The sequence below is a fragment of the Heloderma suspectum genome, chromosome 3 (assembly GCF_057233095.1).
Source record: "Heloderma suspectum isolate Gila_16-S chromosome 3, 16-S_ref, whole genome shotgun sequence".
NCBI lineage: Eukaryota > Metazoa > Chordata > Lepidosauria > Squamata > Helodermatidae > Heloderma > Heloderma suspectum.
The window spans coordinates 274,325,266-274,351,611 of NC_139460.1; the positions used below are offsets into that span (position 1 = coordinate 274,325,266).

Here is a 26,346-nt window from a genome sequence, read left to right on the forward strand (position 1 = left end):
GGAGGAGAAATTTCAGAGAAATTCTCATGGGTTGGGTTTGGGGTTCCCGGCTTACCTTACTCATGAGGTGGCTGAGGACCGTGCATGAGTGTCCTGTCTGTCATTGTACAATAATCTCTGTGGCAGCCCGTAGCCTCCTCGGCTCCTCACACATCAGTTAAAGCTATCATGAGGAAGACATCATGAGGCAATTCCTCCCATTGGGCTTTTTCAGTCCAGAAGGTGCAAGTGGCCTGGGAGGCTGCAGAGCAATAGAAAGATGTGTAATAAGGAGAGAAAACATACACAACACCCTTGGCCACCACGCAATGATTAGGTAAGCTAAAAAATGCCAACGAAAGAAATTCAGAATTTTGCCTCAAAAAGTGGCCTCAACACAGTTGATGCTGTTGCCACCTTAAGAAGCAGTGCAATAAACCAAAAACCTTAGGAAAAAAGAAAGAAGCTGTGCTACAACCCCTGCCAATAGTGAGCCCTATGTGTGAGAAACTGTCGGAGACTTTCTCTTCCCCTAGGAGAAATTTGGTGAAATTGTCCCCCCAATTTCTCTTCCCACAAATAGGCTGGAAAATTTTGAGAGGCCATTTGTGCACAGCTCTAATTTGAATAAATTGCTGGAAGACTGCTTTTATTTACATCATATTATGTTTAGTTTAGTTTTGATGAAATTTGACTAGTTAGTTTGATTTCGTTTATTATGGTAAGCTACCATAAATAAGTGGCCAAGAGATTTCCAAAAATAAATAAATAAATTGTCGTTTTGTGTGTGCATGCAATGATCAACAGCAGTTTGCAGTTGTTTCTGAAGTCTTCAGGGCTGTCAGAGAGCTTTTGCATTATAATTAGCGTGTTTTTCTTCATGTTGAACTGGGTTAGCAGACACAGGTATCAGAAGTTTATGGTGCTTCCAAACTAGTGCTACCAATGAAAAGAATGGTTTTATTCTGTTTCCACCTCCTCAAACAGAAGAAGCTGTGGGAAAACACAGGAGGATTACAAATGGAAGACTACATCTTCAGATGCCCGCCACCCCACGTAAAATTCTATGTTTGAGACAGAGCACAATAAAAGCCTCATCTGGAAACATGCTGTGTCTATTATTTTGCAGCATAATCACATGCCTATATTAAAAAACAATACCCCTTGTGCTGTGTTTATCTAATACATTTTTTTTTTCATTTTGCAGGTATGGCCTTCAGGCTTAGTTAGAGTTCTCATTGCTCTGAGCAGCTGGATTTTTAGAAGAGAGCAAGAATTGAGAGAGAGCAAACTGAGCAACCCTTCAGATTTTCGGTACTGAGCACTGTTTATTCTACCTTCGTTATTCATCAACAGCAGGTAACAAATCTGTCAACGGATTAGAGAATGTGCTATGAGGACACAGTAGCTGAGATAAAATTTCATTTTTTTATTAAGAATATTGCCCCTAGTATGCATGCCTTCAGCACCCCAAGGCTGTAGGATATAGTCTTAAATGTTCATCACTCAAGTATGTAAGCCGAATCCATTTGTTTTACTGAACTAGCCCCACTTTAGTTCTCAGGTTGATTTTGAACATCTTTCTTGTTAATCTCATTAAGGGCACAATCCTTTGGCCGCCAGTCAGCGGTTAGACGGCCATAGGATAGTTCGGTTCTCGAAGAACCGAGCCTCACCCACTCCCACGCCACCTCATAGGCAGCGCAGATCAGCCCCACGCACCACACTTGTAAGAGCAGCATGGAGCGGCAAAAACAGGGCATTCCTAGGGGCGGGGTGGGGCGACAAGGTCGGAAATGCCAGTACAACACATTGTATGTGTTGTCCAGCTGCCACTTCCCATGCTCTGAGGGCCCGTGGCTAGACAGCTGAAATCAGCTGTCTAGCTGCGAAAGCAGGGCAAGGGGAGCAAGGAGAAGATCCGCTCTTCACCATTCCTCCCTCCCTGTGCGGGATAGGTGGTCGCCCCTGGGGTCAGGGGCGACTGCTGATTCACATAGGATTGCTCCCTAAAACTTCAGTGGTTTCTCCATAATTTGTTTTTAGCATTTGTTCAAATAGGTTTTTATTCTGGTGGTTTACATCATGGTATTTGATACAAAGGATTTTTTACCTTTTATAAGAAGGGCACTAAAAAGATGCAAACATGCATGTATCAACAGCTGTTGTCATAGGGTACAAGATTTATCTGGGGCTCTTCATTGCAGATCATCCATAAAACTCTACTGTCTTAGAATGTGGCTGTTAGACTTTTGACTGGAGCCAGATCAGATCAGATCATACCAATCCTCAATCAACTTCACTGTCTCCAGTTTGTTTCTGAGCTTAATTCAATGTGCTGGTTTTAACCTTTAAAGCCTGAGGCAGTCTTAGACCAGGGTGTTTCAAAATTGCCCTGTTTCTATATGAACCTGCTTGAGAACTTCTCTCTGCCCCCTTGCTGCCAGTTTTTAGCAGATAGGTGCCCAAATGGGTTGTGGTACCCAAATTGTAGAATGTCCTCTCTTGCCCCCTCCCCACCAGGTATGCTTCAACTGTTCATTGTCCAGTGCTTTTCAAATGAGCATTCTCCAAATGCGTTTTCCTTGGGTACAGACATATTTCAAATTTGTGGCATCCACTTTGATTTAGGGATGTACAAGAATTTTGTTCCTGATCACAAATCATGCGAACATGTCCCACTTGCAACCCCAAATGCAAGCATGAAAAGGGACACAATTGTTGATGAATTTTTACAGTGTCCCGAACTTGTGTTCAAGTTCAAAAGTGTGCACTTGTGCACTTGCATGTTTACACAAATTCCCCCCAAAATTGCATTTTCACACTTTAGGCTATGAGGGAAAATGCACATTTTCAGTTGGGGGGAAATGTGCATTTTTTAAAATGCATATTTTTCCAATTTGGAGAAATTGCACACTTTAAAAAAGGGCATTTTCCTTATCAAAAAATGTACAGTTTTCCCAGTCGGAAGGCAGGGGTGAAAGATGTTCATGTTCAGGAACACAAATGAGGCAAAATAAGCTTTAAGGAAGAATTTGGAAAACCTCAACATATTTGAACACTGCACATTCACCCATCCATACTTTAATTTACTAGAACCCCAAAGTCCACCAGTTGGAACCACATACAAAATAGTGGGTGAAGCCAGATATAAAGCAGGTTCAGAGGGCAGAAATAATTACCTACTGCATCCCATGAGCCCAATCTAGGATAAGTTGCATATGCAAGTACAAAGCTATATCTAATTTAGTACAGATCAGGTATTCCAACAGCCTAATTTAGAGGGGGTTAAGCCTTTTTATTTTTGGTATTGTTAAACAATTGGAAGTCAGAAAGCTGCCTTGCTGATCTAATGCAAATTATCAAGCTATCTACTAGTAGATCCTTCTCTTGCTTCCTGCTTGTGTTGCCCCAGCCATGGGTGTTGAACTCTTAGGTTAGAGGTACCAAGATAGTGATAAATCAGATTCAAAGATTTACTTAGAAGGAGACTTTATTGGATAATCCATTGGGTATGCCTGTGTGCTGTTTGTTGTTTATTTGGTCAGTCGCTTCCGACTCTTCATGACTTCATGGACCAGCCCACGCCAGAGCTTCCTGTCGGCTGTCACCACCCCCAGCTCCCCCAAGGTCGAGTCTGACACCTCCAGAATATCATCCATCCATCTTGCCCTTGGTCAGCCCCTCTTCCTTTTGCCTTCCACTTTCCCTAGCATCAGCATCTTCTCCAGAGTATCCTGTCTTCTCATTATGTGGCCAAAGTACTTCAGTTTGGCTTTTAATATCATTCCCTCAAGTGAGCAGTCTGGCTTTATTTCCTGGAGTATGGACTGGTTTGATCTTCTTGCAGTCCAAGGCACTCTCAGAATTTTCCTCCAGCACCACAGTTCAAAAGCATCGATCTTCCTTTGCTCAGCCTTCCATATGGTCCAGCTCTCGCAGACATAGGTTACTACGGGGAATACCATTGCTTTAACTATTGCGGACCTTTGTTGTCAGTGTAATGTCTCTGCTCTTCACTATTTTATCAAGATTTGTCATTGCTGTCCTCCCAAGAAGTAAACATCTTCTGATTTCCTGGCTGCAGTCAACATCTGCAGTAATCTCTGTGCCTAGAAAGACAAAGTCTGTCACTGCCTCCACGTTTTCTCCCTCTATTTGCCAGTTATCAATCAAACTGGTTGCCATAATCTTGGTTTTTTTTAGGCTTAACTGCAACCCAGCTTTTGCACTTTCTTCTTTCATCTTCCTCATGAGGTTCCTCAGCTCCTCCTCGCTTTCAGCCATCAAAGTGGTATCATCTGCATATCTGAGATTGTTAATGTTTCTTCCAGCGATTTTAACTCCAGCCTTGGCTTCATCAAGCCCAGCACGTCGCATGATGTGTTCTGCGTACAGGATGAATAGGTAGGGTGAGAGTATACAACCCTGCCATACTCCTTTCCCAATCTTAAACCAGTCCATTGTTCCGTGGTCTGTTCTTACCATTGCTACCTGTTCGTTATACAGATTCCTCAGGAGGCAGACAAGATGACTTGGTATCCCCATCCCACCAAGAACCTGCCACAATTTGTGATGATCCACACAGTCAAAGGCTTTAGAATAGTCAATAAAACAGAAATAGATGTTTTTCTGAAACTCCCTGGCTTTCTCCATTATCCAGCAGATATTGGCAATTTGGTCTCTAGTTCCTCTGCCTTTTCTAAACCGAGCTTGTACATCTGGCAATTCTCGTTCCATGAATTGCTGGAGTCTACCTTGCAAGATCTTGAGCATTACCTTACTGGCATGTGAAATAAGTGCCACTGTTCGATAGTTTGAACATTCTTTGGTGCTTCCCTTTTTTGGTATGGGGATATAAGTTGATTTTTTCCAATCTGTTGGCCATTCTTGTATTTTCCAAATTTACTGGCATATGGCATGCATCACCTTGACAGCATCATCTTGCAAGATTTTAAACAGTTCACCTGGGATACCATCATCTCCTGCTGCCTTGTTATTAGCAATGCTTCTTAAGGCCCATTCAACCTCACTCTTCAGGACATCTGGCTCTAGCTCACTGACCACACCGTCAAATCTATCCCCGATATTATTATCCTTCTTCTACAGATCTTCCTATATTCTTGCCACCTTTCTTGCTCTCTTCTGCTTCTGTTAGGTCCTTGCCATCTTTGTTTTTGATCATACCCATTTTTGCCTGGAATTTACCTCTGATGTTTCTAATTTCTGGAACAGGTCTCTTGTCCTTCCTGTTCTATTATCTTCTTCCGCTTCCGCGCATTGCTTGTTTAAAAATAATTCCTTATCTCTTCTGGCTAACCTCTGGAATTTTGTATTTAATTGGGCATATCTCCCCCTATCTCTGTTGCCTTTTGCTTTCCTTCTTTCTTGGGCTGCTTCCAGTGTCTCAGCAGACAGCCATCTTGTGTTCTTGGTTTTCTTTTTCTTTGGGACGTTTTTTGTTGCCGCCTCCTGAACAATGTTGCGAACTTCTGTCCATAGTTCTTCCGGGACCCTATCTACTAAATCTAGTCCCTTAAATCTATTCTTCGTCTCCACTGTATATTCATGAGGAATATTAGTGAGCTCATATCTAACTGATCTGTGGGTCTTCCCTATTCTCTTTAGTCTGATTCTAAATTGTGCAATAAGAAGTTCATGATCTGAACTACAATCAGCTCCATGTCTTGTGTTTACCGACTGCATAGATGTCCGCCACCTTTGGCTACAAAGGATGTAGTCAATCTGATTTCGGTGTCGACTGTCTGGTGAAGTCCATGTATAAAGTCGTCTCTTAGGTTGTTGGAAGAGAGTAGGGATGGATGAAAGTCCCTTACCTTATCCCGCAGCTTGCTTGGCGGTGGGGGGGAGGTGCTCCATCCCTCCCCCCAAAATTCTGGGCAGGGTGGGAGGTGCCCCGTCCCTCCGGCCAAAATTCTGGCCAGGGGGGAGGCGCCCCGTCCTTCCAGCCGCAAATCTCGTCTCCTGCCGGGATGCAAATGGCGGCGGCCGTAGCCACCACCATTTGCATCCCTACAGTCAGCCGTGATAGGCTACGTAAACCCTTACGTAGCCTATCATGGCTGACTTTGGGGGGGGGGAAGCACGTACACAAATGGTGGCGCTATGGGCGCCGCCATTTGCGTTCCTTATCTGGGCACGTGTAGTCTACATAAACATTTACGTAGACGACGGCGAAAATAAGGGCAACGCTATTTGCGTTGCCCTTATTTTCGCCGTAGTCTACGTAAATGTTTACGTAGACTACACGTGCCCAAATAAGGAATGCAAATGGCAGCACCCATGGGCGCTGCCATTTGCGTATGCGCTTTTCTTTTTCCAAAGTCAGCCGTGATAGGCTACGTAAGGATTTACATAGCCTATCACGGTGTTTTTTGAAAATCTAGCCATGATAGGCTACGTAAATCTTTACGTAGCCTATCATGTTTGTTGTTTGTTTGTTTGTTTGTTTTACTGGGAAATGGCGGCGGTGGCAGCTGGTCAGAAGACTGGCCGCCGCCGGGAGCCGCCAGCGCCAGGGACATTCACGCAAGGTAAGTCCCATCCCGGGCGGGAGGCGGGGGGGTGGCGGACCATTTCTCCACCAATTTCGGGGGGCCGAATGCATTGGCATTCGGCCTCCTGGAGATTTGTGGAGAAATTCTCCGACATCCCTAGAAGAGAGTGTTTGTTATGCACAGTGAGTTGTCTTGGCAAAATTCTATCAGCCTATGTCCTGCTTCATTTTGTTCTCCCAGACCATGCTTGCCTGTAATTCCAGGTGTTGTTTGACTACCCACCTTAGCATTCCAGTTTCCTATAATGAAAATAACATCTTTGTTTGGCGTACTATCCAGTAGGTGCTGCAGATCCTCATAGAACTGATCTACTTCTGCTTCTTCAGCATCTGTGGTTGGGGAGTATATTTGGATCACTGTGATGTTAAATGGCTTACCCTGAATTCGAATTGGGATCATTCTGTCATTTTTTGGATTGTATCCAAGCACTGCTTTAGCCACTTTATTATTAATTATGAAGGCTAGTCCATTTCTTCTGTGGTCCTCTTGTCCACAGTAGTAGATCTGGTGGTCATTTGATGTGAAGTGGCCCATTCCAGTCCATTTCAGTTCACCCAAAACAGAAACAGACACCCAAAATGTCTATATTTAATCTTGACATCTCCCCAATAACCACATCCAATTTGCCCTGGCTCATAGATCTTACATTCCAGGTTCCTATGGTGTGTTGATCTTTAGAACATCGGATTCGTCGTTCACCACCATCACCATCGGCTGCTAGCCGCCCTTTCGGCTTTGAGCTAGCTGCATCATCACATCTGGGGCTAGTTGAACTTATCCTCTGTTTCTCCCCAGTAGCATTTTGACCATCTTCTGACCTGCGAGTCCCATCTTCCGATGGTATACCGACATATCTCTGGTTGTACTGATCCAGTTAGTTTCCATGGCAAGAATACTGGGGTGGGTTGCCGTTTCCTTCCCCAGGGATCGTATTTAGTCTGACCTCTCTGCCATGACCTTCCCGTCTTGGGTGTCCCTTCACGGTTTAGCTCATGACGTCATTGAGGTGCTCAAGCTCCAGCACCATGACAAGGTAACAATCTCCTTTGCTGAAGCTGTGTGCTGTAAGTTACACAATAAAGTCTCCTTGTAAGAAAACCTTTGAATCTAATTTATCACTATCTTGGCATCTCTAACCTAAGAGTTCAACGCCCACGGCCAGGGCAAATATACTGCTTTACCTTATATCTCCTTTTACTGGTGCTTTAAACTGTCATTTCTGATGCTTCACTAAAAGAAACAGCAATTAAAATACATTAACAGTTAATTCCCCAAATCCTTTATTAAGCCAACCAAAAGATCGCGCGCACACCCCAAAAAATTGTGCAAGCTTTTGAGATTCCCAGACCACTTGATCAGGCAAGATGTTATGAAAGGCAGGGTGGGAGGTGACTAGTTGGTGAAGTTACATTGTCTTCAAGTTCAGACTAGTCCCAGGCTGTAGTGTGTGAGGAGTCTGCAGGTCAGCAGGTCATGTCATGGTTACAGGAAGGTCCTGCTACCCCACGTTAAACTGGGAAAAACAGGAGGGGAAATATCGGATCCTCCATTTTGCAGAGTATATTTCTTAAGCAAAAAATGTAAAGTGCTTGAACTACACATTAATGTGGAAAAGCAGGTTATAAATTATATAAATAATAGTACAGCTCAAAAAAGTACTTCATATCCATACTTGACCATCATGCAAAATGTTTAGTATGAAAAACATGGTTCATTCCAGGATATGTTTTGCATACAGCAGTGTACATTTATGAAGGTGTAGCAACAGCTTGTAAATGGAGCTGGTGTGTGAGGGGTGTTATATTATTTCTTTAGGCCTCTCCTCCATTTTACCTATATCAATTTAATCATCCAATTTTGTCTTCTTCCTTCAAACCATTTAATTAATGTAAGGCTATGTTTATGCAACCTCAGACTGTTGCATAAACATAACTGGGCACAGAACGTATGACATGAACTTGTGTGGCTTCTTACTCTAAAGTAAGCAAGTGGACCACCACATATGAGCAGGGTACGTTTAAACCCACCACTACCACCACTAGTTTCCAAAATTCTAGTCATCGCACCCCTCGTGTGTGCTAAGCAATGAGAACAGTCCTCAGTTGATACTTTTTTCTCTTTTTTAGCCATCTCAAGCTCAATCTGAGCAACTTTATCAGCAAAGAACAGAGTAAATTGTTCTCAGCTAGAAAATTGTTCACAACCATGTAAGCAAAAGACATTGTGGACACAGGCCAGACAGTGAAGACATCAAATAATCATCTATGCAAATATTTTGTTGGATGTTTGTTTTGCAGGCACTAAGTTATAGGTCAGACGTCTACAGATACCAGTTCTGCTTGCAAATATTGCAGTATTAAATCATGAGATGACTTTTGTGGATGCCCATTTTAGCTGGCTTTACATTCAGTAAAATTTCCTCCATTAGAGAACAAAAGAACTATTTCTACTACATTCCGTTAAACATCTTACGAAGTTTTTTCCTTACATGTATTTAGCTACAGATAAAGTACAGATACGGCAGTCCATTAATCTCAATTTGTAGGGGATTTTTTGTATGTGTCATATCTTCAGCATCTTCTCTGTAAATGTGACTTCTTACAATGCAGTCTTTCTCTAGGAACCATGCAGATCTTTGTGACGGCTTCCTTAGGTATACAGACTTCTGGCAGTTTCAAGCTAATATTTCACCAAATGGTCACAAAAATGGTTCATGCCAAATGGAGTGGAAGGCCTAGCTGGTTTCTAAGCATGACCAGGTTTTGCTTTGGGTTCTAGAGATTCAGTAATAAATTTTCCCAGGCATTTTAGCTCTTTAGACTTTTAGCTTTGCTGTTTTAAATCTGTATTTTAAATCCCTGCACTGCTGCTAGGTTTTATTCTGGTTTTATTCTGGTTGTATTGTTTACTGTGGTTTTAACGTTTTATATATTTTGTATTGTTTTATTGTGTGCTGTTTGGTTTTAATTTTTGTGAACCACCCAGAGAGCTTCAGCTATTGGGTGGTATAGAAATTAAATAAATAAATAAATAAATAAATGGCACATGACAGGTCTTCCTTAGCAGAGAGATACGCTGCTATTCACAAGAGGATCCTCAACCTGAGAGGTTCAACAGTAGTTAACTTAATATGCTTGGTGTGTTACAATCCACCAGAAAAGAAAAATGGAGTTATCACATCAGTTACCTTGTGCATGCATACAATTGTACAAGAAATTATGCCACAGGATTTTCCCCATACTATTGGGGAATGAGAGGCTCGCCTTCCTATAGACTTGTGTTTGGAGTCTCTCCTAATGGAACCTAAGCAGAGGGTTATTTAAAATACATCACACAGTTCAAAGAGTGTTTGAAACAGGTCTCCCCATTAGCCTCTGAAGCTGCAGGTTGTCATAACACCTACAACAAAGCTCGATATGATCAGCAAATTCAACATCAATCCTTACAGAGAGCCAGGGGTTGGGGATGATGAGAATTGTAGTCTAACAATATCTGGGGACTCAAAGTTGGGAACCACTGTTCCAGTCCATGACAGCATATGCACCAGTAGAATAGTTAGTCTTTAGGTACCACAGGGCTCTCTTTTGGTTAAATAATGTGCCTTTTCATATCAGATGAACAGATGGAGTTGATACATGTGCAGAGCACGGGGTTGTCTCTTTCTTGTTTTGCTCTGTTTGCGTAAGGTGCGTTCAACCCTAAATATCTTCTGATGACTCCAAAAGGCTTTAAAAGCCAGTCCCTGAAGGAGGGTTTCCATTCACTTCCAACAGTTTAAAAAAGCCATTATGAGCTCTGTCTGCCCCAGTTGCAGATCTGTAGAGATTTCCTATGATCTCACTGAGGTTGCTGTGCAGTTACCTTCAGACACCTCTGGCGTCTTATGAAATCACCTTTTCCACCGCTTTTTATAAACATGTTCCCTTTTTAAAATAGTAGTTATGATCCAAGGCAAGCACAGGAAGCGACTCATCCAGGCAACATCAGCTCTGTTTTGGTTAGTGATGTCACCTGCCTCAAATATTAGAAGCGACCAAGAATAATAATATTAAAAGGAGAGGAGAGCAAGGATTTGCATGGCATACCATGTCATCAAAGAACATTATGTTTTATGAGATGGGAAAGGAAATGTGAAGACATCTGTCATATTTGTATCTATTAAGAAGCATCTGTTTCTGGGTGGCTTCACACCTGACAAGGAAGTGCTAACAGAGAATATGCAGGTGAACAGTGCGCCTCTCTTATGCTTCCAGGATCACATTTGAAGTAGAGACATGTGCATCTCCTCCCCAGTAAGAAACAGAGCAGATGTGTACACTACTGGAAGCTGTCTTAAAAGGTAACGGTGTCCCCAGCCAGTCGTGTCCGACTCTAGGGGGTGGTGCTCATCTCCATTTCTAAGCCGAAGAGCCAGCGCTGTTCGAAGACGCTTCCGTGGTCATGTGGCCGGCATGACTGAACACCGAGGTGGACGGAACGCTGTTGCCTTTCCTGCCGGAGCGGTGCCTATTTATCTACTTGCAATTTCTTGCTTTCGAACTGCTATGTTGGCAGGAGCTGGGACTGAAGACGGGAGCTCACTCTGTCGCGCGGCACTCGGGTCTCGAACTGCTGTCCTGCCGACCTTCCGGTCTGCAATTCAGCGTCTTAACCACTAAGCCACCTTGCTTAATTATGATAACAGTATCTCATATGTTCCTGCCTGCATGGTCCAGTCATCATCTGGGGCACTGCTTCAGATCTTCGAGCGCCATGAAATTAGGTGGACAAAGTCTAGAGCAGGGTTGCCCAACCTTTGGGGGGCATGTGCTGGGGCAGTAGGGCTGCACATGCGCATACCCACATGCACACACGCCTCGCCCATACCACTCAGTCACACTGTGCCTGTCTTGTATATATTCTTATATATTTTTTAAAAACCTTCATTTTAAGACAGGGTTGAGAACTTGTGATGCATTTCCTTGGGAGAAATCTGTCAAGAACCGGAGTATCCTTATGCCTCTCCCACACACACAAACTATCCCCACTCACATATACATCCGTGACTCACTGACTCACAGTCATTTCCCTTCACTCACACTTACACACACCTACTCACAGCTTTAACCCTTCCCTCCACCACCAATGAAAAAGAAAAGGAAATAACCCTCTTGGAATGGGTTCTGAGGTTCCTACCATAGAACCCTCATTCTTAGAGCATCCCTGGAGTGTCCTAGGAAGCAGGCAGGAACCTTCAAGCACGACTTCCTAGGACAGTCTATAGAATGAGTCCTTTTCCCTCTCTCTTTTTCTTTTTTTGGCAGCAGCAGATGTTGGAAAGCCACCAGACACAGCTGGGGGGGTGGCACTTTTTGCACCCCTGGTCTACAGCCTTCTTGGTAGTCGCACCCACCTTGTGGAATGCTCTACCAACAGAGATTTGACAGGCTCCAACACTAGGGATGTCAGAGAATTCTGCCATGGATCTCGGGGAGGCCGAATGCCAGCGCATTCGGCCCCCCGAAATCAGTGGCGGAACGGTCTGCCCCCCGCCCCCCCCGGGACGGGACTTACCTTGGGCGGATCTTCCTGGCGGTGGCGGCGGCGGCTCCGGCGGCGGTGCGGTAGCGGCGGCAGCAGCGGCAGCCAGTCTTCCGACCGGCTGCTGCTGCTGCCATTTCCAGTTTAAAAAAAAAAAAACGTGCTGATTTAAAAGAAAAAAACACGTATGCAAATGGCGGCACCCATGGGCGCCGCCATTTGCATTCCTTATTTTGGCACGTCTTAGTCTACGTAAACATTTACGTAGACTAAAACGGCGAAAATAAGGAGAACGCAAATAGCGTAGACGCTATGCTATTTGCGTTCCCCTTATTTTCGCCGTCTTAGTCTACGTAAATGTTTACGTAGACTAAGACGTGCCAAAATAAGGAACACAAATGGCGGCGCCCATGGGCGCCGCCATTTGTGTACGCGCGTGTGTGTTTTTCTTTTAAATCAGCCGTGATAGGCTACATAAACATTTATGTAGCCTATCACGGCTGACTGCAGGGACACAAACAGCGGTGGCTATGGCCGCCGCCATTTGCGTCTCTGCTAGCCAGTGGCTGGATGTCCGGCCGCTGGCGGAGCCGGCCGGCAGCTCCGCAGAATCCCTGCGGAGCGGAGCCGGCCGGCCAGGATTTGCATTGCAGGATTTGCCAGGAGGAACGGAGCGCCTCCCCCCCGGCAAGGATTCCGGGGGGAAGGACGGAACGCCTCCCCCCCCAACTATTAGCATAATCCCCGAAAGGTAAGTGATTTTCGTACATCCCTATCCAACACTGTACTGTTATAGGCAGTATGTAAAAGCATGGCTCTTTAAAAAGGAATTTGATTAACAGTTTTTAAAGCATAGGTGTTTTTAGCCCTTACACTGAGTTGCTGTCTTCATACGTTTATTATTATAGTTTATTGATAAAGGTTTTTAAGCTTGTTTTAAATGTTGTCGATCTTATTTGTTCCTTGAGTTCCTTTTTAGGGGAACAGGTGAGATATATGCTTTTAAAATATATAAAAACAAATTAAATATATTTTAAGTGTGCCAGTGTGGTGTAGTGGTTAGAGTGCTGGACTGGGAGTCAGGAAATCCAGGTTCTAGTCCCCACTCGGCCATGGAAGCTCGCTGGGTGACTTTGGGCCAGTCACAGACTCTCAGCCCAACCCACCTCACAGGGTTGTTGTTGTGAGGGTAAAATGGAGGAGGAGGAGGGCTATGTATGCTGCCTTGGGTTCCTTAAGGAGGAAAAAAGGCAGGATATAAATGTAATGAATAAATGAATAAATAAATAAATAATATCTTTAGGAAGCTGCTTGATAGTGAATCAGATCACTGGTCCATTTAGCTCAGTATTGTCTACACTGACCAGCAGCACTTCTGTAGGGTTTCAGACAGGTGTCTTACTTTTGCTTCCTGCTGAGCTACAGCCTTCCCTGGTCTTTAAATTAGGGCTGCAGTGTTTCGGTCGGAGCCAATGTCGCCCTTGCAGCATCCCGCGGAGTCTCCGAGGGACACTAGCTCAAACAGCTTTTTAAAAGGTTTGAAAAACCTTTTTATCTTACCCCTGGAATGAAAAGCGGTGGCAGGAGCAGCTCTGGATAAGGTTTTGGAAGAACAACTCTCTTGGCATGATAGCGGGGGGGCTGAACTCCGGGGCTAGTCTGCCAGAGCATAACCATTGCTCAAAGCTGTGTGAACCTCCTAATTAATTAGGAGAAACTAGGGCTGACATGCTCCATTGTAATTTATGGATTAAGAAACACCAACAACATCTGAGGAATGGAATAAGAAATATCAAGAATATTGGAGGACCTGCAAGATCTGTTTGAAGAGAAGGATGACTACTGTAAGATGAAAAAAAGGATCTCCCCCCGCCCACACCCCTTTGGCAAAAGCTGTGAGAAGTGGAGATACAGAGGAGTTACTTGCTCTGATAGAAACTTTGTCCTTGCAATTTGCGGAGCAGCCGAAGAGGCTGGATACCATCCAAAATTCCATTACTGTCCTGCAAGGGGCTGTGGATTTAATTAACACCTCTTGGGAAAAAATGGAGGTGAAGGTTAACAAGTTGCAAGATTGACTGGCAGGGAATGAAACTACGTCACAAGCTTTTTTCAGTGATTTTTCTGTCAGAATTTCTCAACTGGAGGCGTCAGCACACAGGGCAAATGTACGTATTATTGGGATTAAATATTTACCTACTGATGTAAATCTGTCTACTTTTGTAGATAGGTTCCTGCATGAGATACTCCCTGTGGCATCTGATTATTCATCGGATATTGAGCAGGCATTCTGTGTGTCAAATGCCAAAGGGACTGGTTATACGATTATAGCCCAATTTGCAAGAATCTCCACAAAAAATTATATCCTGCATTTAACAAGAGAGGCTGGAAACCTTTTTTGGAAACAAGATAAAGTTATGCTATTTCCGGATTACATCAAAGAAATCACTGAAAAAAGGCAATTTACTAAGGCGAAAAATATGGCAAAACAAATGAATTTACAATATCATTTAAAATATCCTGCAGCATTTTGCATCTTTTCTGAAGGCCAGATGAAGAAGTTCCTAAATCATGAAATGTCAGAGGCGTGGCTAAATGGAAAATTGCATGAGATGTCTGTTTCAGCACCATGAACTGGAATCTACAAACATGTTTTGCTAACTGGTTATGTTTAGTCTGGAAGATACAGGTTAGGTCAGAGCTCTTTTTTCTTTTTTTTTCTTTCCTTTTCTCTTTTTTTAAAATCTTTTTAAAATGGATATGATATACAGTACAATGTGTACACTCATTTATGTATCTACTACAAAATATATTAGTGATTGTTGTGCGGTTGATTTTAAGCTTATTATATAATATAAATGTTACTAGTGATTTGTTATTATTATTATGTAAACTCTTAAATCTCTATTATTATTATTATTATTATTATTATTGGTTAGTAAGATTTTTGGTTGGTTAAGTTAAGCTTTATTACTATATGTTAGCTGAAGGGCAATATATGGTTACTGGAAATGAGGTCGACTCAGCCTTCCATCCTTCCGAGGTTGGTAAAATGAGTACCCAGCTTGCTGGGGGAAAGGTAGTCACAACTGGGGAAGGCAATGGCAAACCACCCCGCTATAGTCCACCATGAAAACACCAGCAAAAGTGGCATCCCTCTAGGAGTCAGCAATGACTTGGTGCTTGCACAGGGGGAACCTTTCCTTTCCTTTCCTTTCCTTTCCTTGCTATAAGACTGATGATATGATATTGAAATGTTAGGTTGATTATATATGTTGTATTGAATCATAATATTGTCAATTATTAGATATAATTTTTAAGCAGAATGGGATTTGAAGTTTTTATGTAATGGAGTTTAAATTAAATTTTAAAAAATAATTCTTTATATTTTTTCCTCTTTTTTTCCCCTCTCTCTCCTTCTTCTGTTTTCTTTTTCTTTTTCATTATTGCTGTGTCCTCTTAAGAATACTGTATTGTTTAGAAATTATAGTTATTGATTAGGTTGTTGGTACTGTGTATTTCATTCATAAACTTAAAAAATAGAATAAAAAGTATTTTAAAAAAAATTAGGGCTACAGTGTTAGTCATCTAATCAATTTATGAATCAATCAGATTTCTGTGGCTCAGTTAAACATAGGGGTGCAAAAGGCTGGTAAGCATCCAAAGTAGAACCCAAACGGAGAGAAATGTCTCAGGATGCAAAGGTTTTTACTTTTGGAAAACCCAGTGCATTTTGGCCTCTTAATTTTAAAGGCCTTCTTCAAGGGGTCATGAAAATGTCTGTAAAAATCTTCACAACAAAGTATCTCCTGTTTTAATTCACTGGTGAGTATGCAGTGTGGCTTATTTTTCTCAAACAAGACACCTTGAGAACCCATGGTTGTTGGGCTCCTCAAGGTGGTTAACAAGCCATCCTGAAAACGTACTGGGTTCAACATGCTAACCTACAGTTCAACAAACAACCCATGGTTCAACAAAAACCCACCCTCAACCACTGAGTGTGGGTTAGTGAGTTATATGAAGAGCCCCAATGTTTTTCTCAGTGATGTGTGTGCTCATCTTCTTGTGTGCAGCTAAAGACCAAGCTTAAGCATGTTTATTGGAATGTAAATCCCACTGATTTAAGTGGAGCTTACTCACAGGGAGGTATGCAGCATGTTGCAGGCTATATTGTCTTTTTCTTGCTTCTGTGCCGGTTTTCTTCTTCCCTCTTAATTTTGCATGTTCTCATTGCTTACACACCTCTCTTTTGATCTTAATTTTAGCATTGACATTAACCGCCTTGGGCACAGAATACATGGAAAGGCAGGATAAATGAAATGGAGGTGGACATATTTTATGTTTTTCTTCCCTCCCATGCACCCCTTTTTGGATTTCTGCCTCAGTTTTCTGCTTCTTGTCTTATCCCTTCTTCTTTCCCCACAATTAAGGTTGCCTTGCCTCTCAGATTTCCTTATCTTTCCCACTGAAAAAGCAGAGTGCCCACACGCATCTGGAATTGCATCGTGTTTACCAAGTGCTAAGGGAAAGAAACTGCACATGCTTAGGTGTGAACAGTTACCCAACCCAGCAATGTCACTTGCCTTTTCTTTTGAAGTATATTGTGGTGGGGGGAGGGGCAGGGGAGGAATGTTTCGCCTGGATTGCCTCTTTGGAAACAGAATGCAATAGATAGTGAATGCTTGGTGCGATGCTGTGAGACATGTCTATTATTTTTCCAATGCAACCTCCATATACACAGGTACTCTACCGCTTTTATTTTAGCCCTTTCTGTTGCTCTTTAATGGAAGAATATGCCTATCTTTTTAAATGTGCAAATTTAATGAAGTGATTAATCAAACAAAAATCTGATGATTCATCCATTAACATTCCTTTAATGAGGCTCAAGCCCTACTTTAAATAATGGAGCTCACTGACTGTGAGGGGAAGGACCATTGTGCAGTGAAAGACCACATGCTTAGGCATGGAAAACGTCCCAGTCTCAGTGCCCAGCATGTCCAATTAAAAAGACCAGGTAATAACTGGAAAAAGACCAGGTAATAACCACTGCCAGGTACAGTAGACAGTACTGGGCTAGATGAACAAAGAGCCTCACTTTATATAAGCCAGTTTCCAAATACAAATAGGTTAGTCAGTTGGGCTTGCAGAGCAGCCTGTATGCATAGTAACTTTTAATCTATAAATAAACCTTTGATTCTAAAACGACTTGCCTTTGCAAAAGGAACACTTTTTCCAAAGGGTCAGAAGGAGATGAGAAGTGAAGCAGGGCCATTCCACCAACCCTGCTGAAAGATGACTTATTTTTTCCCCTCTTCCCTTCCCATCCCTTTTTCCTTGTGCCCCATTAGTTTATAAATTGTAACCCTGCAGGCAGGAACTGCCAAGTTTTACCGCATGTGAACAACTTTGGGAACCTTCTTGCCTAAGGAGCAGGATAAAAATACTGTAAATAAATATATACATAAATGTTTCAATACTTAACACAACAACAGTCTCTTCTAAGAGATGGCTGATGTGGAATCTCCCTTTAGCAGGTGTTGTATTGCTGGTACTATGCATGATGGCTACAGCAGGGATACATTATCACACCATTTCTAGCTATAGCGTGTGCTCTAGCTCTAAGAAGCACACGTTCCAGATAAATGCAGCATTTAGAAATCTCACCGTGGGGAAGAGGCACAACCTATTGCTGTAGGAATAAAAAGAGGACATGTGGCTCACTCTGTATTAATTAATAGCTCAATTAATAGCTCTGTAGTAATATATCAGTCAGTTGATCAAGTCACTGATGAAGTCCAGCTCCCACTAAAGCCTTTGTTAACTGTGCTCCTAGCAACAGCCATATGGGAGCCACTTTGGGGAAAGCATCTCCCGGAAGGCAAGTCTAAAGGACAGCAATCTTACTACTGATTTTGGTGATTCCAAATAGTTGTGCATGCTGAATTCTCTTCCTCCTCCTTTCTTCCTTCTTTTTTTTTTTAAAGTATTTTTCATGGATTATTTTTCAGGTCCAATTTCCAGCCTGAAGTTGATCTTCCTAACCCTGATGCATCATACATTATGGTTCATATCAAGTTATTTAGAAAATTGATATACGGCCTCCTGGCGTTTGTATTGGTTCTGACTATTTGTTTTTGGAAGGAAACGCAGAAAGGATTTTATAGTTCTCTAAAAGCAGAAAGCCAAACCGATCACATACAGCTGAAGCTGTGGAGGTGGGCAGTTCTAAAACAGGGAACTGTCCAGAATGAAATTGCCAATGGTACTGGAAAAGTCCTTTTGCCCACCAATGCATCCCAAGTTAAAGTTAATATCTTTACAACTCCGGCAGGAGGTAACTTAATGACAAAATCGAAGAGATTGCCACATTCCATCAAAGTGTGGAACAAGGACAGTTCATCCAAAAGCCTCCATCCTAGATTGCAAAAGGCGAGGGAAAACTACCTGCATATGAACAAATATCATGTGAAGTACACTGGACCAAAGTATGCTGCTAAACCCAGCCCTGAGAAAGTGTTATGCCAGCTCCGAAAACGACTAAACTTTAGCATGATAACCACAGCAGATGGCCCCTTCAGTACATCAGAATGGAAGGCATACCTGCCAAGGAGAAACATCAGCTTGGAACTGGGTCAGGTGGGCCGGTGCGCAGTCGTGACCTCAGCAGGATCCATGAAATCATCCCATTTGGGGGCAGAAATAGGTTTGCATTCTTATTCTATTACAATAGAAGCAACAAAGTACAATTAAAATCTTTGACTTTGGGGCTTTTAATATTATGGAGCTGGAAAAGGTAATTCACCCCAAATTCATTGGATTTACTGGTACAATTCTTCTTTTCTTCCTTTTTTATCCCCTCTGGTGCTCAGTGACTGCAGTTGTCTCGTAGGCAGTGGGTATGTTCAGATGTTATAATAAACCATAGTTTATTGTATCAGAACTGAGCCTAGCCTCCTCCATGCTCATTCCTGTTGGGCCTAGCACTCCCCACACACACACACACACACACACATCTCCTCTGGTGCACCCACAAGTATGAATTCATAAGCATTTGCTTCCATTTTTGATCAACCATGGCATATAATCTGAATCCAACAAACGGTTGTTAATCTTTTACTATGGTTTGTTTGAAACAAACCAGCTGCAAACCACAGGGTCTGAAGCTGGCTTGTTCCAACAAACCAGTTAATCTAAAACAGAAGTAGGGGCTTCCAATTGCCTCCTCGCAGCTGCACCAGAGTAGGAGAGGGGAGGAGGGAGCACATGAGCCCAGGGGAGGCTGAGCTTGTCACATCATAATAAGCAATGGTTTATTTTGACATTAGTTAATACAGTAAAACCAGACCCATGTAAAGCTAACTGAGGTGTGGTTATGTTGCTATAAATTTCTCACACTCATGGTGGTGAGTTTGATTGTGATAAGCAACAGCACAGTTCTGTTCAAGACTTCAGAATGGAAACTTTTGAGACGTTGAAGTTTTTTTTATTTTTGCTCTGTCAGGTGCCTTTAACCACGTATGTTGCCTCTTTGTCACTTTCAGACAGCCATGATGCAGTTTTGCGGTTTAATGGGGCCCCTACGAGTGGGTTTGAGGCTGACGTAGGGAAGAAAACCACAATACGCCTTGTTAATTCCCAGGTAAGTCTGCTGGTCGATGCTGTGCTAAGCAATGGTAGACCAGGGTGTATTTTGAGGGCTTTAACAAGGGGCTACTTTAGCTCTTTTTGTTATGCAGCCTCTTCTGTCCTGCAAAGATTTGGAAGCAAGCATAGAGCAAAACCTAGTAGAGCCACTGATGTCAGCCCTCTGTGTTGCCTTTGGACAAGAACAGAGCCAAAAGCATAAAAGGTCTGCCTTGGACCCTGCATAGCAACACTTTAAAAGTGTCTTTTCACTGAGAAAAGAACACAGCAGATTTTTTTTTTTTTAAACTCCACCTGAAAGTGGAAGGGCAGGGAGGGGGGAGGGGAGGGAGAGAGAATGTTCTACTTAGGCTATATAGCAGCCTTCCCCAACTTGGTACCCTCCAGATGTGTTTGACCTCCCTTCCCAACATTCCCAGGCAGCATGTCTGTAGTACCAGTGAAAGCCCCCCCCCCACCCCCATTGTTAAACGAAAAACAATCCCGATGTGTTTTCTGATGATGCATCTAGCATCATGTCTAATTTGACCTAAGCAGTTGTCTGAGGTTTTCACTGTGCCGCTTTCTGACTGAGGCCACATGTGGGCACCTCATACTACAAAGATTTTATGTTGGTGCCTATTTGATGCGGCCTCTTTCCACATTACATGCCCTTTACACCTTAGGAGCAGCAGCTGTTGTGCAGCATCTTCATGTGCCGCAAAGATGCTAGAAGCCCCAGGCCATATGGAAGGAAGGTCCCCTGTCAAGACCTCTTCCCATGCCGCAATAGCTCCATGGGAGAGGCAACTCTGACATTGGCTAAAGCTGCACAGTGGTCTCCTTCTACGGGCTTGTGGACTTCTGACTTTACCCAAACTTTGCAGGAAAGAGCTGTACTGCAGTGGCTCCCATGCTGCAAGAGTAATGTGAGGAATACCCCCAGAGATGGGCCACAGGAGCATGAGGAGTGGAGCATGATGCTGTGCATGTTCACTTGGAAGTAATCCCCACTGTGTGGAATGGGACTTACTCCAGGAAAGTGTGCGTAGGATTTCAGCCAGTCAGTTCATATGCATCCATATGAAACAGATGGAATTGGAAAAGAATGCTTGCAGGTTTCTGAACTGGATTTCTGAGTTATCTGCTAGACCATTTTGAAATAGAGTTAATAACTGCTATATAAAGCTAGATTGTGGACATCCTATGTTCATGTACACTATTCTGGGTATAGGTTGTAGGAAAAGAGAAGTTTTTAAGTAAATAAACCAATGCCTTCTCTATTTTCTGATGTTTTAAAACCATATCTCTTCACAGTGATAAAAGGAAAATATAATGTATACTGATACACACAGCATTTAACATTCATAATGTTTATATCACAGCCTGGATTTTGCTTCACATGCCCATGCAGATTACCTTTAACTGGGAATATAATTTAAAGTCATAATTAAAACCTTTGACAATGTTAATTTCAAAACCTAAATTTGGCCAAAAGAGGAATCCGTGTTATCTGCAGCAAATCTGCTGCTATGAAGAAACACCTCATTACATTTCTGTGCTCTGTACACACAGTTCACTTTGGATACATAGTATCACCCAGGAGACCCCTATGTTCAGTACAGCTGTCCCATCAAACTGCTTGATTGATTGGAACAGCAGGAAAAGGTGAAGACCTCTGCATAGAACTATATGATGGCAATGGAGCAGCTGAAAATTAATCCTTCCTTAGGCATCTCACATTCACAGCACTAAAAGCTTCCCTGTGGAAAAGGTCCCATCTAGTATTCCCCTGTTAACTTATGGGGTGGGGGTGCGGGGCAGAAAAAGTCACATTTGTTAGAAAGACTGAGAGAGAGCTTTAAATTAAGGCTGAAGTGAAAATTATTTGATACAAAAATGTAGGCTGCACAGTGGGCATACTGTGATAGCCATTAATCAGTGTGATAGTTTTTCCAGAACAGACCATGGAGGCAGTTAAGTGGGTATTAGCAAAGCAGTCAAAACCCAAACAGTTCAGTAGTAGCCAATAAAACAAACAGATTATTAGGCGCAGTGGAATAGGACAATATGAGTAAATCCAGTAGCAGTTCAGTGACTTGCTGAGGGAGACCAGAAAGGCAATGAACACAGGCATCTGAAGTTGTTCTAGTTCTAGCTTTAGCTGGTGTGTACTACCCAGCTAAAAATAGTCAGACGTATCTGGGAACAGCATATTAATGCGGTGGCTGAGTTAATGGATAAGCACATTTGCTAGTTCACAGGAAACTGCCCTGTGTCTACATTGCACAAAAGCCTTGAGAGGTGAACAGGACAAGCTCACAGTCCTTACCATTTAAAAGTGCCCTAGCTCAGTCTTCACTCCTCATGCCTCACAAGGCTATGTCTTGTTCTTATTGCTATATTCTAAAAACCAGTGGTTTTCAGGATTGACTGTACCTTCGGGGAATTCATTTCCCACTAATTTGTCTGCTGAAGAGTCTGCCACGTAACCCTGTCTGGTTCCAGAGCATTCTAGGGGTGAGTTCAGAAGTTTACTCTCACTTCATGAAGGGCCCTGGCCAGGCCTGCTGGGCCTCACTGCCATCCTGCATAAATTGTGACCTGGAACACCTGCAGTATTGCCCTTGCAGCTGCGTGCTCAAGTGGGCAATTGGAAGTGGTTGGAGGAATCTACAGCTCACCATAATATATCATTGCCTTTGCACAGACAAGGAAGGTGGAAACAGAACAGAAAGCCACCTCTGATCATAGCACCACATAACATGTTATGGTAAATGCACAGCCTCACTTCCCCTCTCCAGACCCCAGGATAATAGCATCAATGGGAGCTTTCTTCCTATTGCAAATAGGTATAGGCATGAGGGGGCACAATTCTGATCAGGACAACAGCATGGGCAAAGGTTAAAGCCTCTCTCCCCCATGGCATGGCCTTAATCCAGTTGTGTGTGGGATGTCTACTGTTTGTTTGTTTGTTTTTTAAAGAACAAGACTGAAGGACAGCAGTGTCACTCTGTACATCTAAGAGGGAATAATGTCAAGCAGACTAGAAACCCTAAAAGGAGCAGACCCCTCCACAGAAGTACTGTGGATGATAATACCAGGCTCTGAAAGTTATTTAATATTGGGGACATAATATTATTATGCTCAGACCAGAATGCTCAGGATGAAATTGGGGAGGCATCCAAACAAGGAAGTGTTGTTATAATGGATGACTTCAGTTACTGAATAAATGCATGTTCCAGTCACAGTAAAGAGGATAAATTCCTTGATGCCCTAAACAACTCTGCCCTAGAACACTGGAACCAACCAGAGGGGAGACAACTCTGCATTTAATCCTAAATGGTACTAGGCAAGAATACGCCTAATTGCATCAGTTGAAAACCGTCACAACAGTGCTATCAAATTTAATGTAGTGGGAAATTGCCAAGGAAGTCCAACACAGTCACATTTGACTTCAAAAGAGGAAACTTATCTAAATTAAAAAGGTGATAAAAAGGAAGCTGAAGGGGGAAGTCAAGAGAGTTACATTTCTTCAGAATGCACTAAGATTACTCAGAGCCACAATTATAGAAGCTCAGCTAGAATGTATTCCACAGGTCAGGAAGGTAGTGCCAAGTCCAAGAGGTCACCAGCATAAGTTAACCAGAAGTGTCAAGGAAGCTATTCCTTGACAGAGAAGAAGGCTTCTTTCAGAAAATGGAAGTCTTTCCCAAATGAAGGGGCGGGGGTGGGGGAGGAACACAAACTCACACAAAGGAAATGTAAACAGACAAAAAGAGATGCAAAAAAAGCATTTTGAGGAGCTCATAACTGATAAGGCCAACAGTGAAGAATTATGTAAATACATCAGAAGCAGGAAACCAACTAGGGAGGCACATAGACATTGGATGGCAATGGAGTTAAAGGAGTGTTAAAGTATGATAAGGAGATAGTGGAGAAGCTGAATGAATTACATTATTTTCATCTGTCATCAATGCAGAAGATGTAGGGCAGATACCTGTGCCTGAACTGATGTTTTCAGGAAGGGAGTCTGGGTAACTGAGGCAAATACTGGGGACAAGAGATGAGGTTCTTAACCCTATTGACAAATTGAAAGCTAACAAATCACCAGGGCCAGATGGTATGCATCCTAGAATTCTTAAAGAACTCAAATGTGAAATTGCTGATCTTCTAACAAAAATATGTAACATGTCCCTAAGATAATCCTCTGTACCAGAGGACTGGGGAATGGCCAATGTAATGCTATTTTTTAAAAGGATCCAGAGGGAACTTGGGAAATTACATGCCAGTTATCTTAACATCTGTCCTGGGTAAATTGGTAGAAATTATTATTAAAGATAAAAAGTTATAGAAGGACAAGCCCTGCTGAAAAAGAATCAACATGGCTTCCTCAGAGGTAAGTCCTGTCTCGCTAACCTGTTAGAGTTCTTAGAGTGTGTTAATAAACATGTGAATAGGGGTAATTTGGTAGACATTATTTGCTTGGAGTTCCAAAAGTTTTTTTCCTTCACCAAGACTCCTGAGCAAATGTAGCAGTCATGGAATAATTGGAGAGGTCCTCTTGTGGATCAGTAACGGGTTATAGAACAGAAAGCAGAGAGTAGGAATACATGGTAAATTCTCGAAATGGAGGGATGTAAACAGTGGGGTCCCACAGGCATCTGTATTGGGACCAGTGCTTTTCAACATAAATGATCTGGAATTAGGAGCAAGCCATGAGGTGACCAAGTTTGCTGATGGCACCAAATTATTCAGGGTGGTTAAATCAAAAAGATTGTGAAGAGCTCCGAAAGGATCCAAACTGGGAGAATGGGCATCAAAATGGGAAATGTGGTTCAGTGTAAGCAAGTCTAAAGTGATGCACATTGGGCAAAAAAATCACAACTAGATGTATATGCTGATGGGATAAGAGCTAGTGGTGACTGACCAAGAGAAAGATCTTGAGGTTGTGGTGGACAGCTCAATGAAAATGTCAACCCACTGTGCAGCAACTGTGAAGCAGGCAAAATTGCATTTTGGGCATAATTAGGAAATGATTTGAGAATAAAACTGCCAGTATCATACTCCCTTTATGCGAATCTATTGTGTGACCACACTAAGAACACAGTGTACAGTTCTGGTCACTGAACCCAAAAAAGGTTATTATAGAGTTGGAAAAAGTGCAGAAAAAGGCAATTAAAATTATCAAGGCGCTGGAACAACTCCCTATGAGTAAAGGTTACAACATTTGGGATTATTTAGCTTAGAAAAAAAGGCAAGAAAGGAGAGACATAATAGAAATGTGTAAAATTATGCATGGTGTAGAGAAAGTCAATAGGGAAACAGTTTTCTTCCCCTTTTGTAATACAAGAACCTGATACAGATAAAAGGAAGTACTTCTTCACACAGCACAAAGTTAAACTATGGGATTTGGTACCAAAAGATGTATTGGTGGCTGCCAGTTTTGAAAGAGGATTAGGCAAGTTCATGGAGGATAAAGCTATCAAGGGCTACTTGTCATGATGGCTATACGCTATGTCCAGTATCAGAGGCAGTATGCCTATGTCCTTTTGGGTTTCCCACAAGCAGCTGGTTGGCCACTATGTGAAAAGAATGCGGGACTAGATGGACCCTTGGTCTGATCCAGCATGGCTCTTAAGTTTTTATGGCTTGAACAATGTTGCATCTAGTTCGGGCCTGAGATAAATTGACCATTAATCTGTTCCAGCATGACAAGTCCAGCCTTCATTGTTGCCTTCTGTTTTCATGCATCAATAAGGGTCTTCAAATGAATGTTGCATACTCAATACTATTATATTTAAATGATTCTGCTAACAAGCAAATTTTACAAAACCAAAGGGATATGGATCTCTCTCCCCCTTTCCCTCTCTCTCTCTCTCTCTCTCTCTCTCTCTCACGGACAGACACACACACACACACACACACACACACACACTTATAATCAAGCAAAACACCATAGATAGGTTTAGGATGGGTTAAGTATTCTGACTTCCATTGTAACGTAGTTGAAATTTCAAATGAAGACAGGGAGCCAAGATTACGGTTCTAAGAATGCTGAAGTTTAAAGAAATCTAAAAAGAGTGGAACTTGAAGGAGAGTTTTATTTTTGTTCATCATTTCAAAGGAAAATAAAAATTTCGATAGAAATTGAGTTCTATCTTTCAGATTAAGGCCATGTAGTATTAGAGTCTAAGTTCCAGACTTTTTTTCTTCCTTCTAATATCATCAGACTTTGTGTTTTTTCTATAAAAAATACTTCACTCAGAGAGGTTATAGCCATCAGAATTTAAAATGTTTTGAAACAGGTTGTTCTAGCTTCTTTGTCGTGATTGCTGATTCATTTGAATTTAATCTTTTTTTAATTTAAAATGGTTTTTAGGCCACCTTTAAGGATAAAACCCTCTCTGATTGGTGGTTTCTAAATTGTGTGAAGGTCGGTTATTGTTTTATTAACATACTGGATATGACATCCAGGGCTCTTCCAATCATTAATACAGCCTTCCCCAACTCTGGTGTCCTCCAGATGTGTTGGACTAGCACTCCCATTATCTCCAATCACTGTGGCCATTGGTGGTGACAGTCCAACACATCTGGAGGGCACCAGGTTGGAGAAGGCTTTTCTGGGGGATATAGGTGCCCAGTG

At 42.4% G+C, this 26,346-nt stretch overlaps 1 protein-coding gene across 2 annotated transcripts in view; it reads left to right on the forward strand.

Annotated features, from left to right (window-relative positions):
- The window catches only part of ST6GAL1 (ST6 beta-galactoside alpha-2,6-sialyltransferase 1), a 114,571-nt gene that overhangs the window by 68,876 nt on the left and 19,349 nt on the right, over positions 1-26,346 (forward strand). For both annotated transcript variants that reach the window (XM_084847043.1, XM_084847044.1), the window contains exons 2-4: positions 1,187-1,338; positions 18,086-18,780; positions 19,619-19,716. In XM_084847043.1, coding sequence (XP_084703169.1) covers positions 18,138-18,780; positions 19,619-19,716 — 741 coding nt within the window. In that variant the 5' untranslated portion in view covers positions 1,187-1,338; positions 18,086-18,137. The remainder of the gene's footprint in view (positions 1-1,186; positions 1,339-18,085; positions 18,781-19,618; positions 19,717-26,346) is intronic.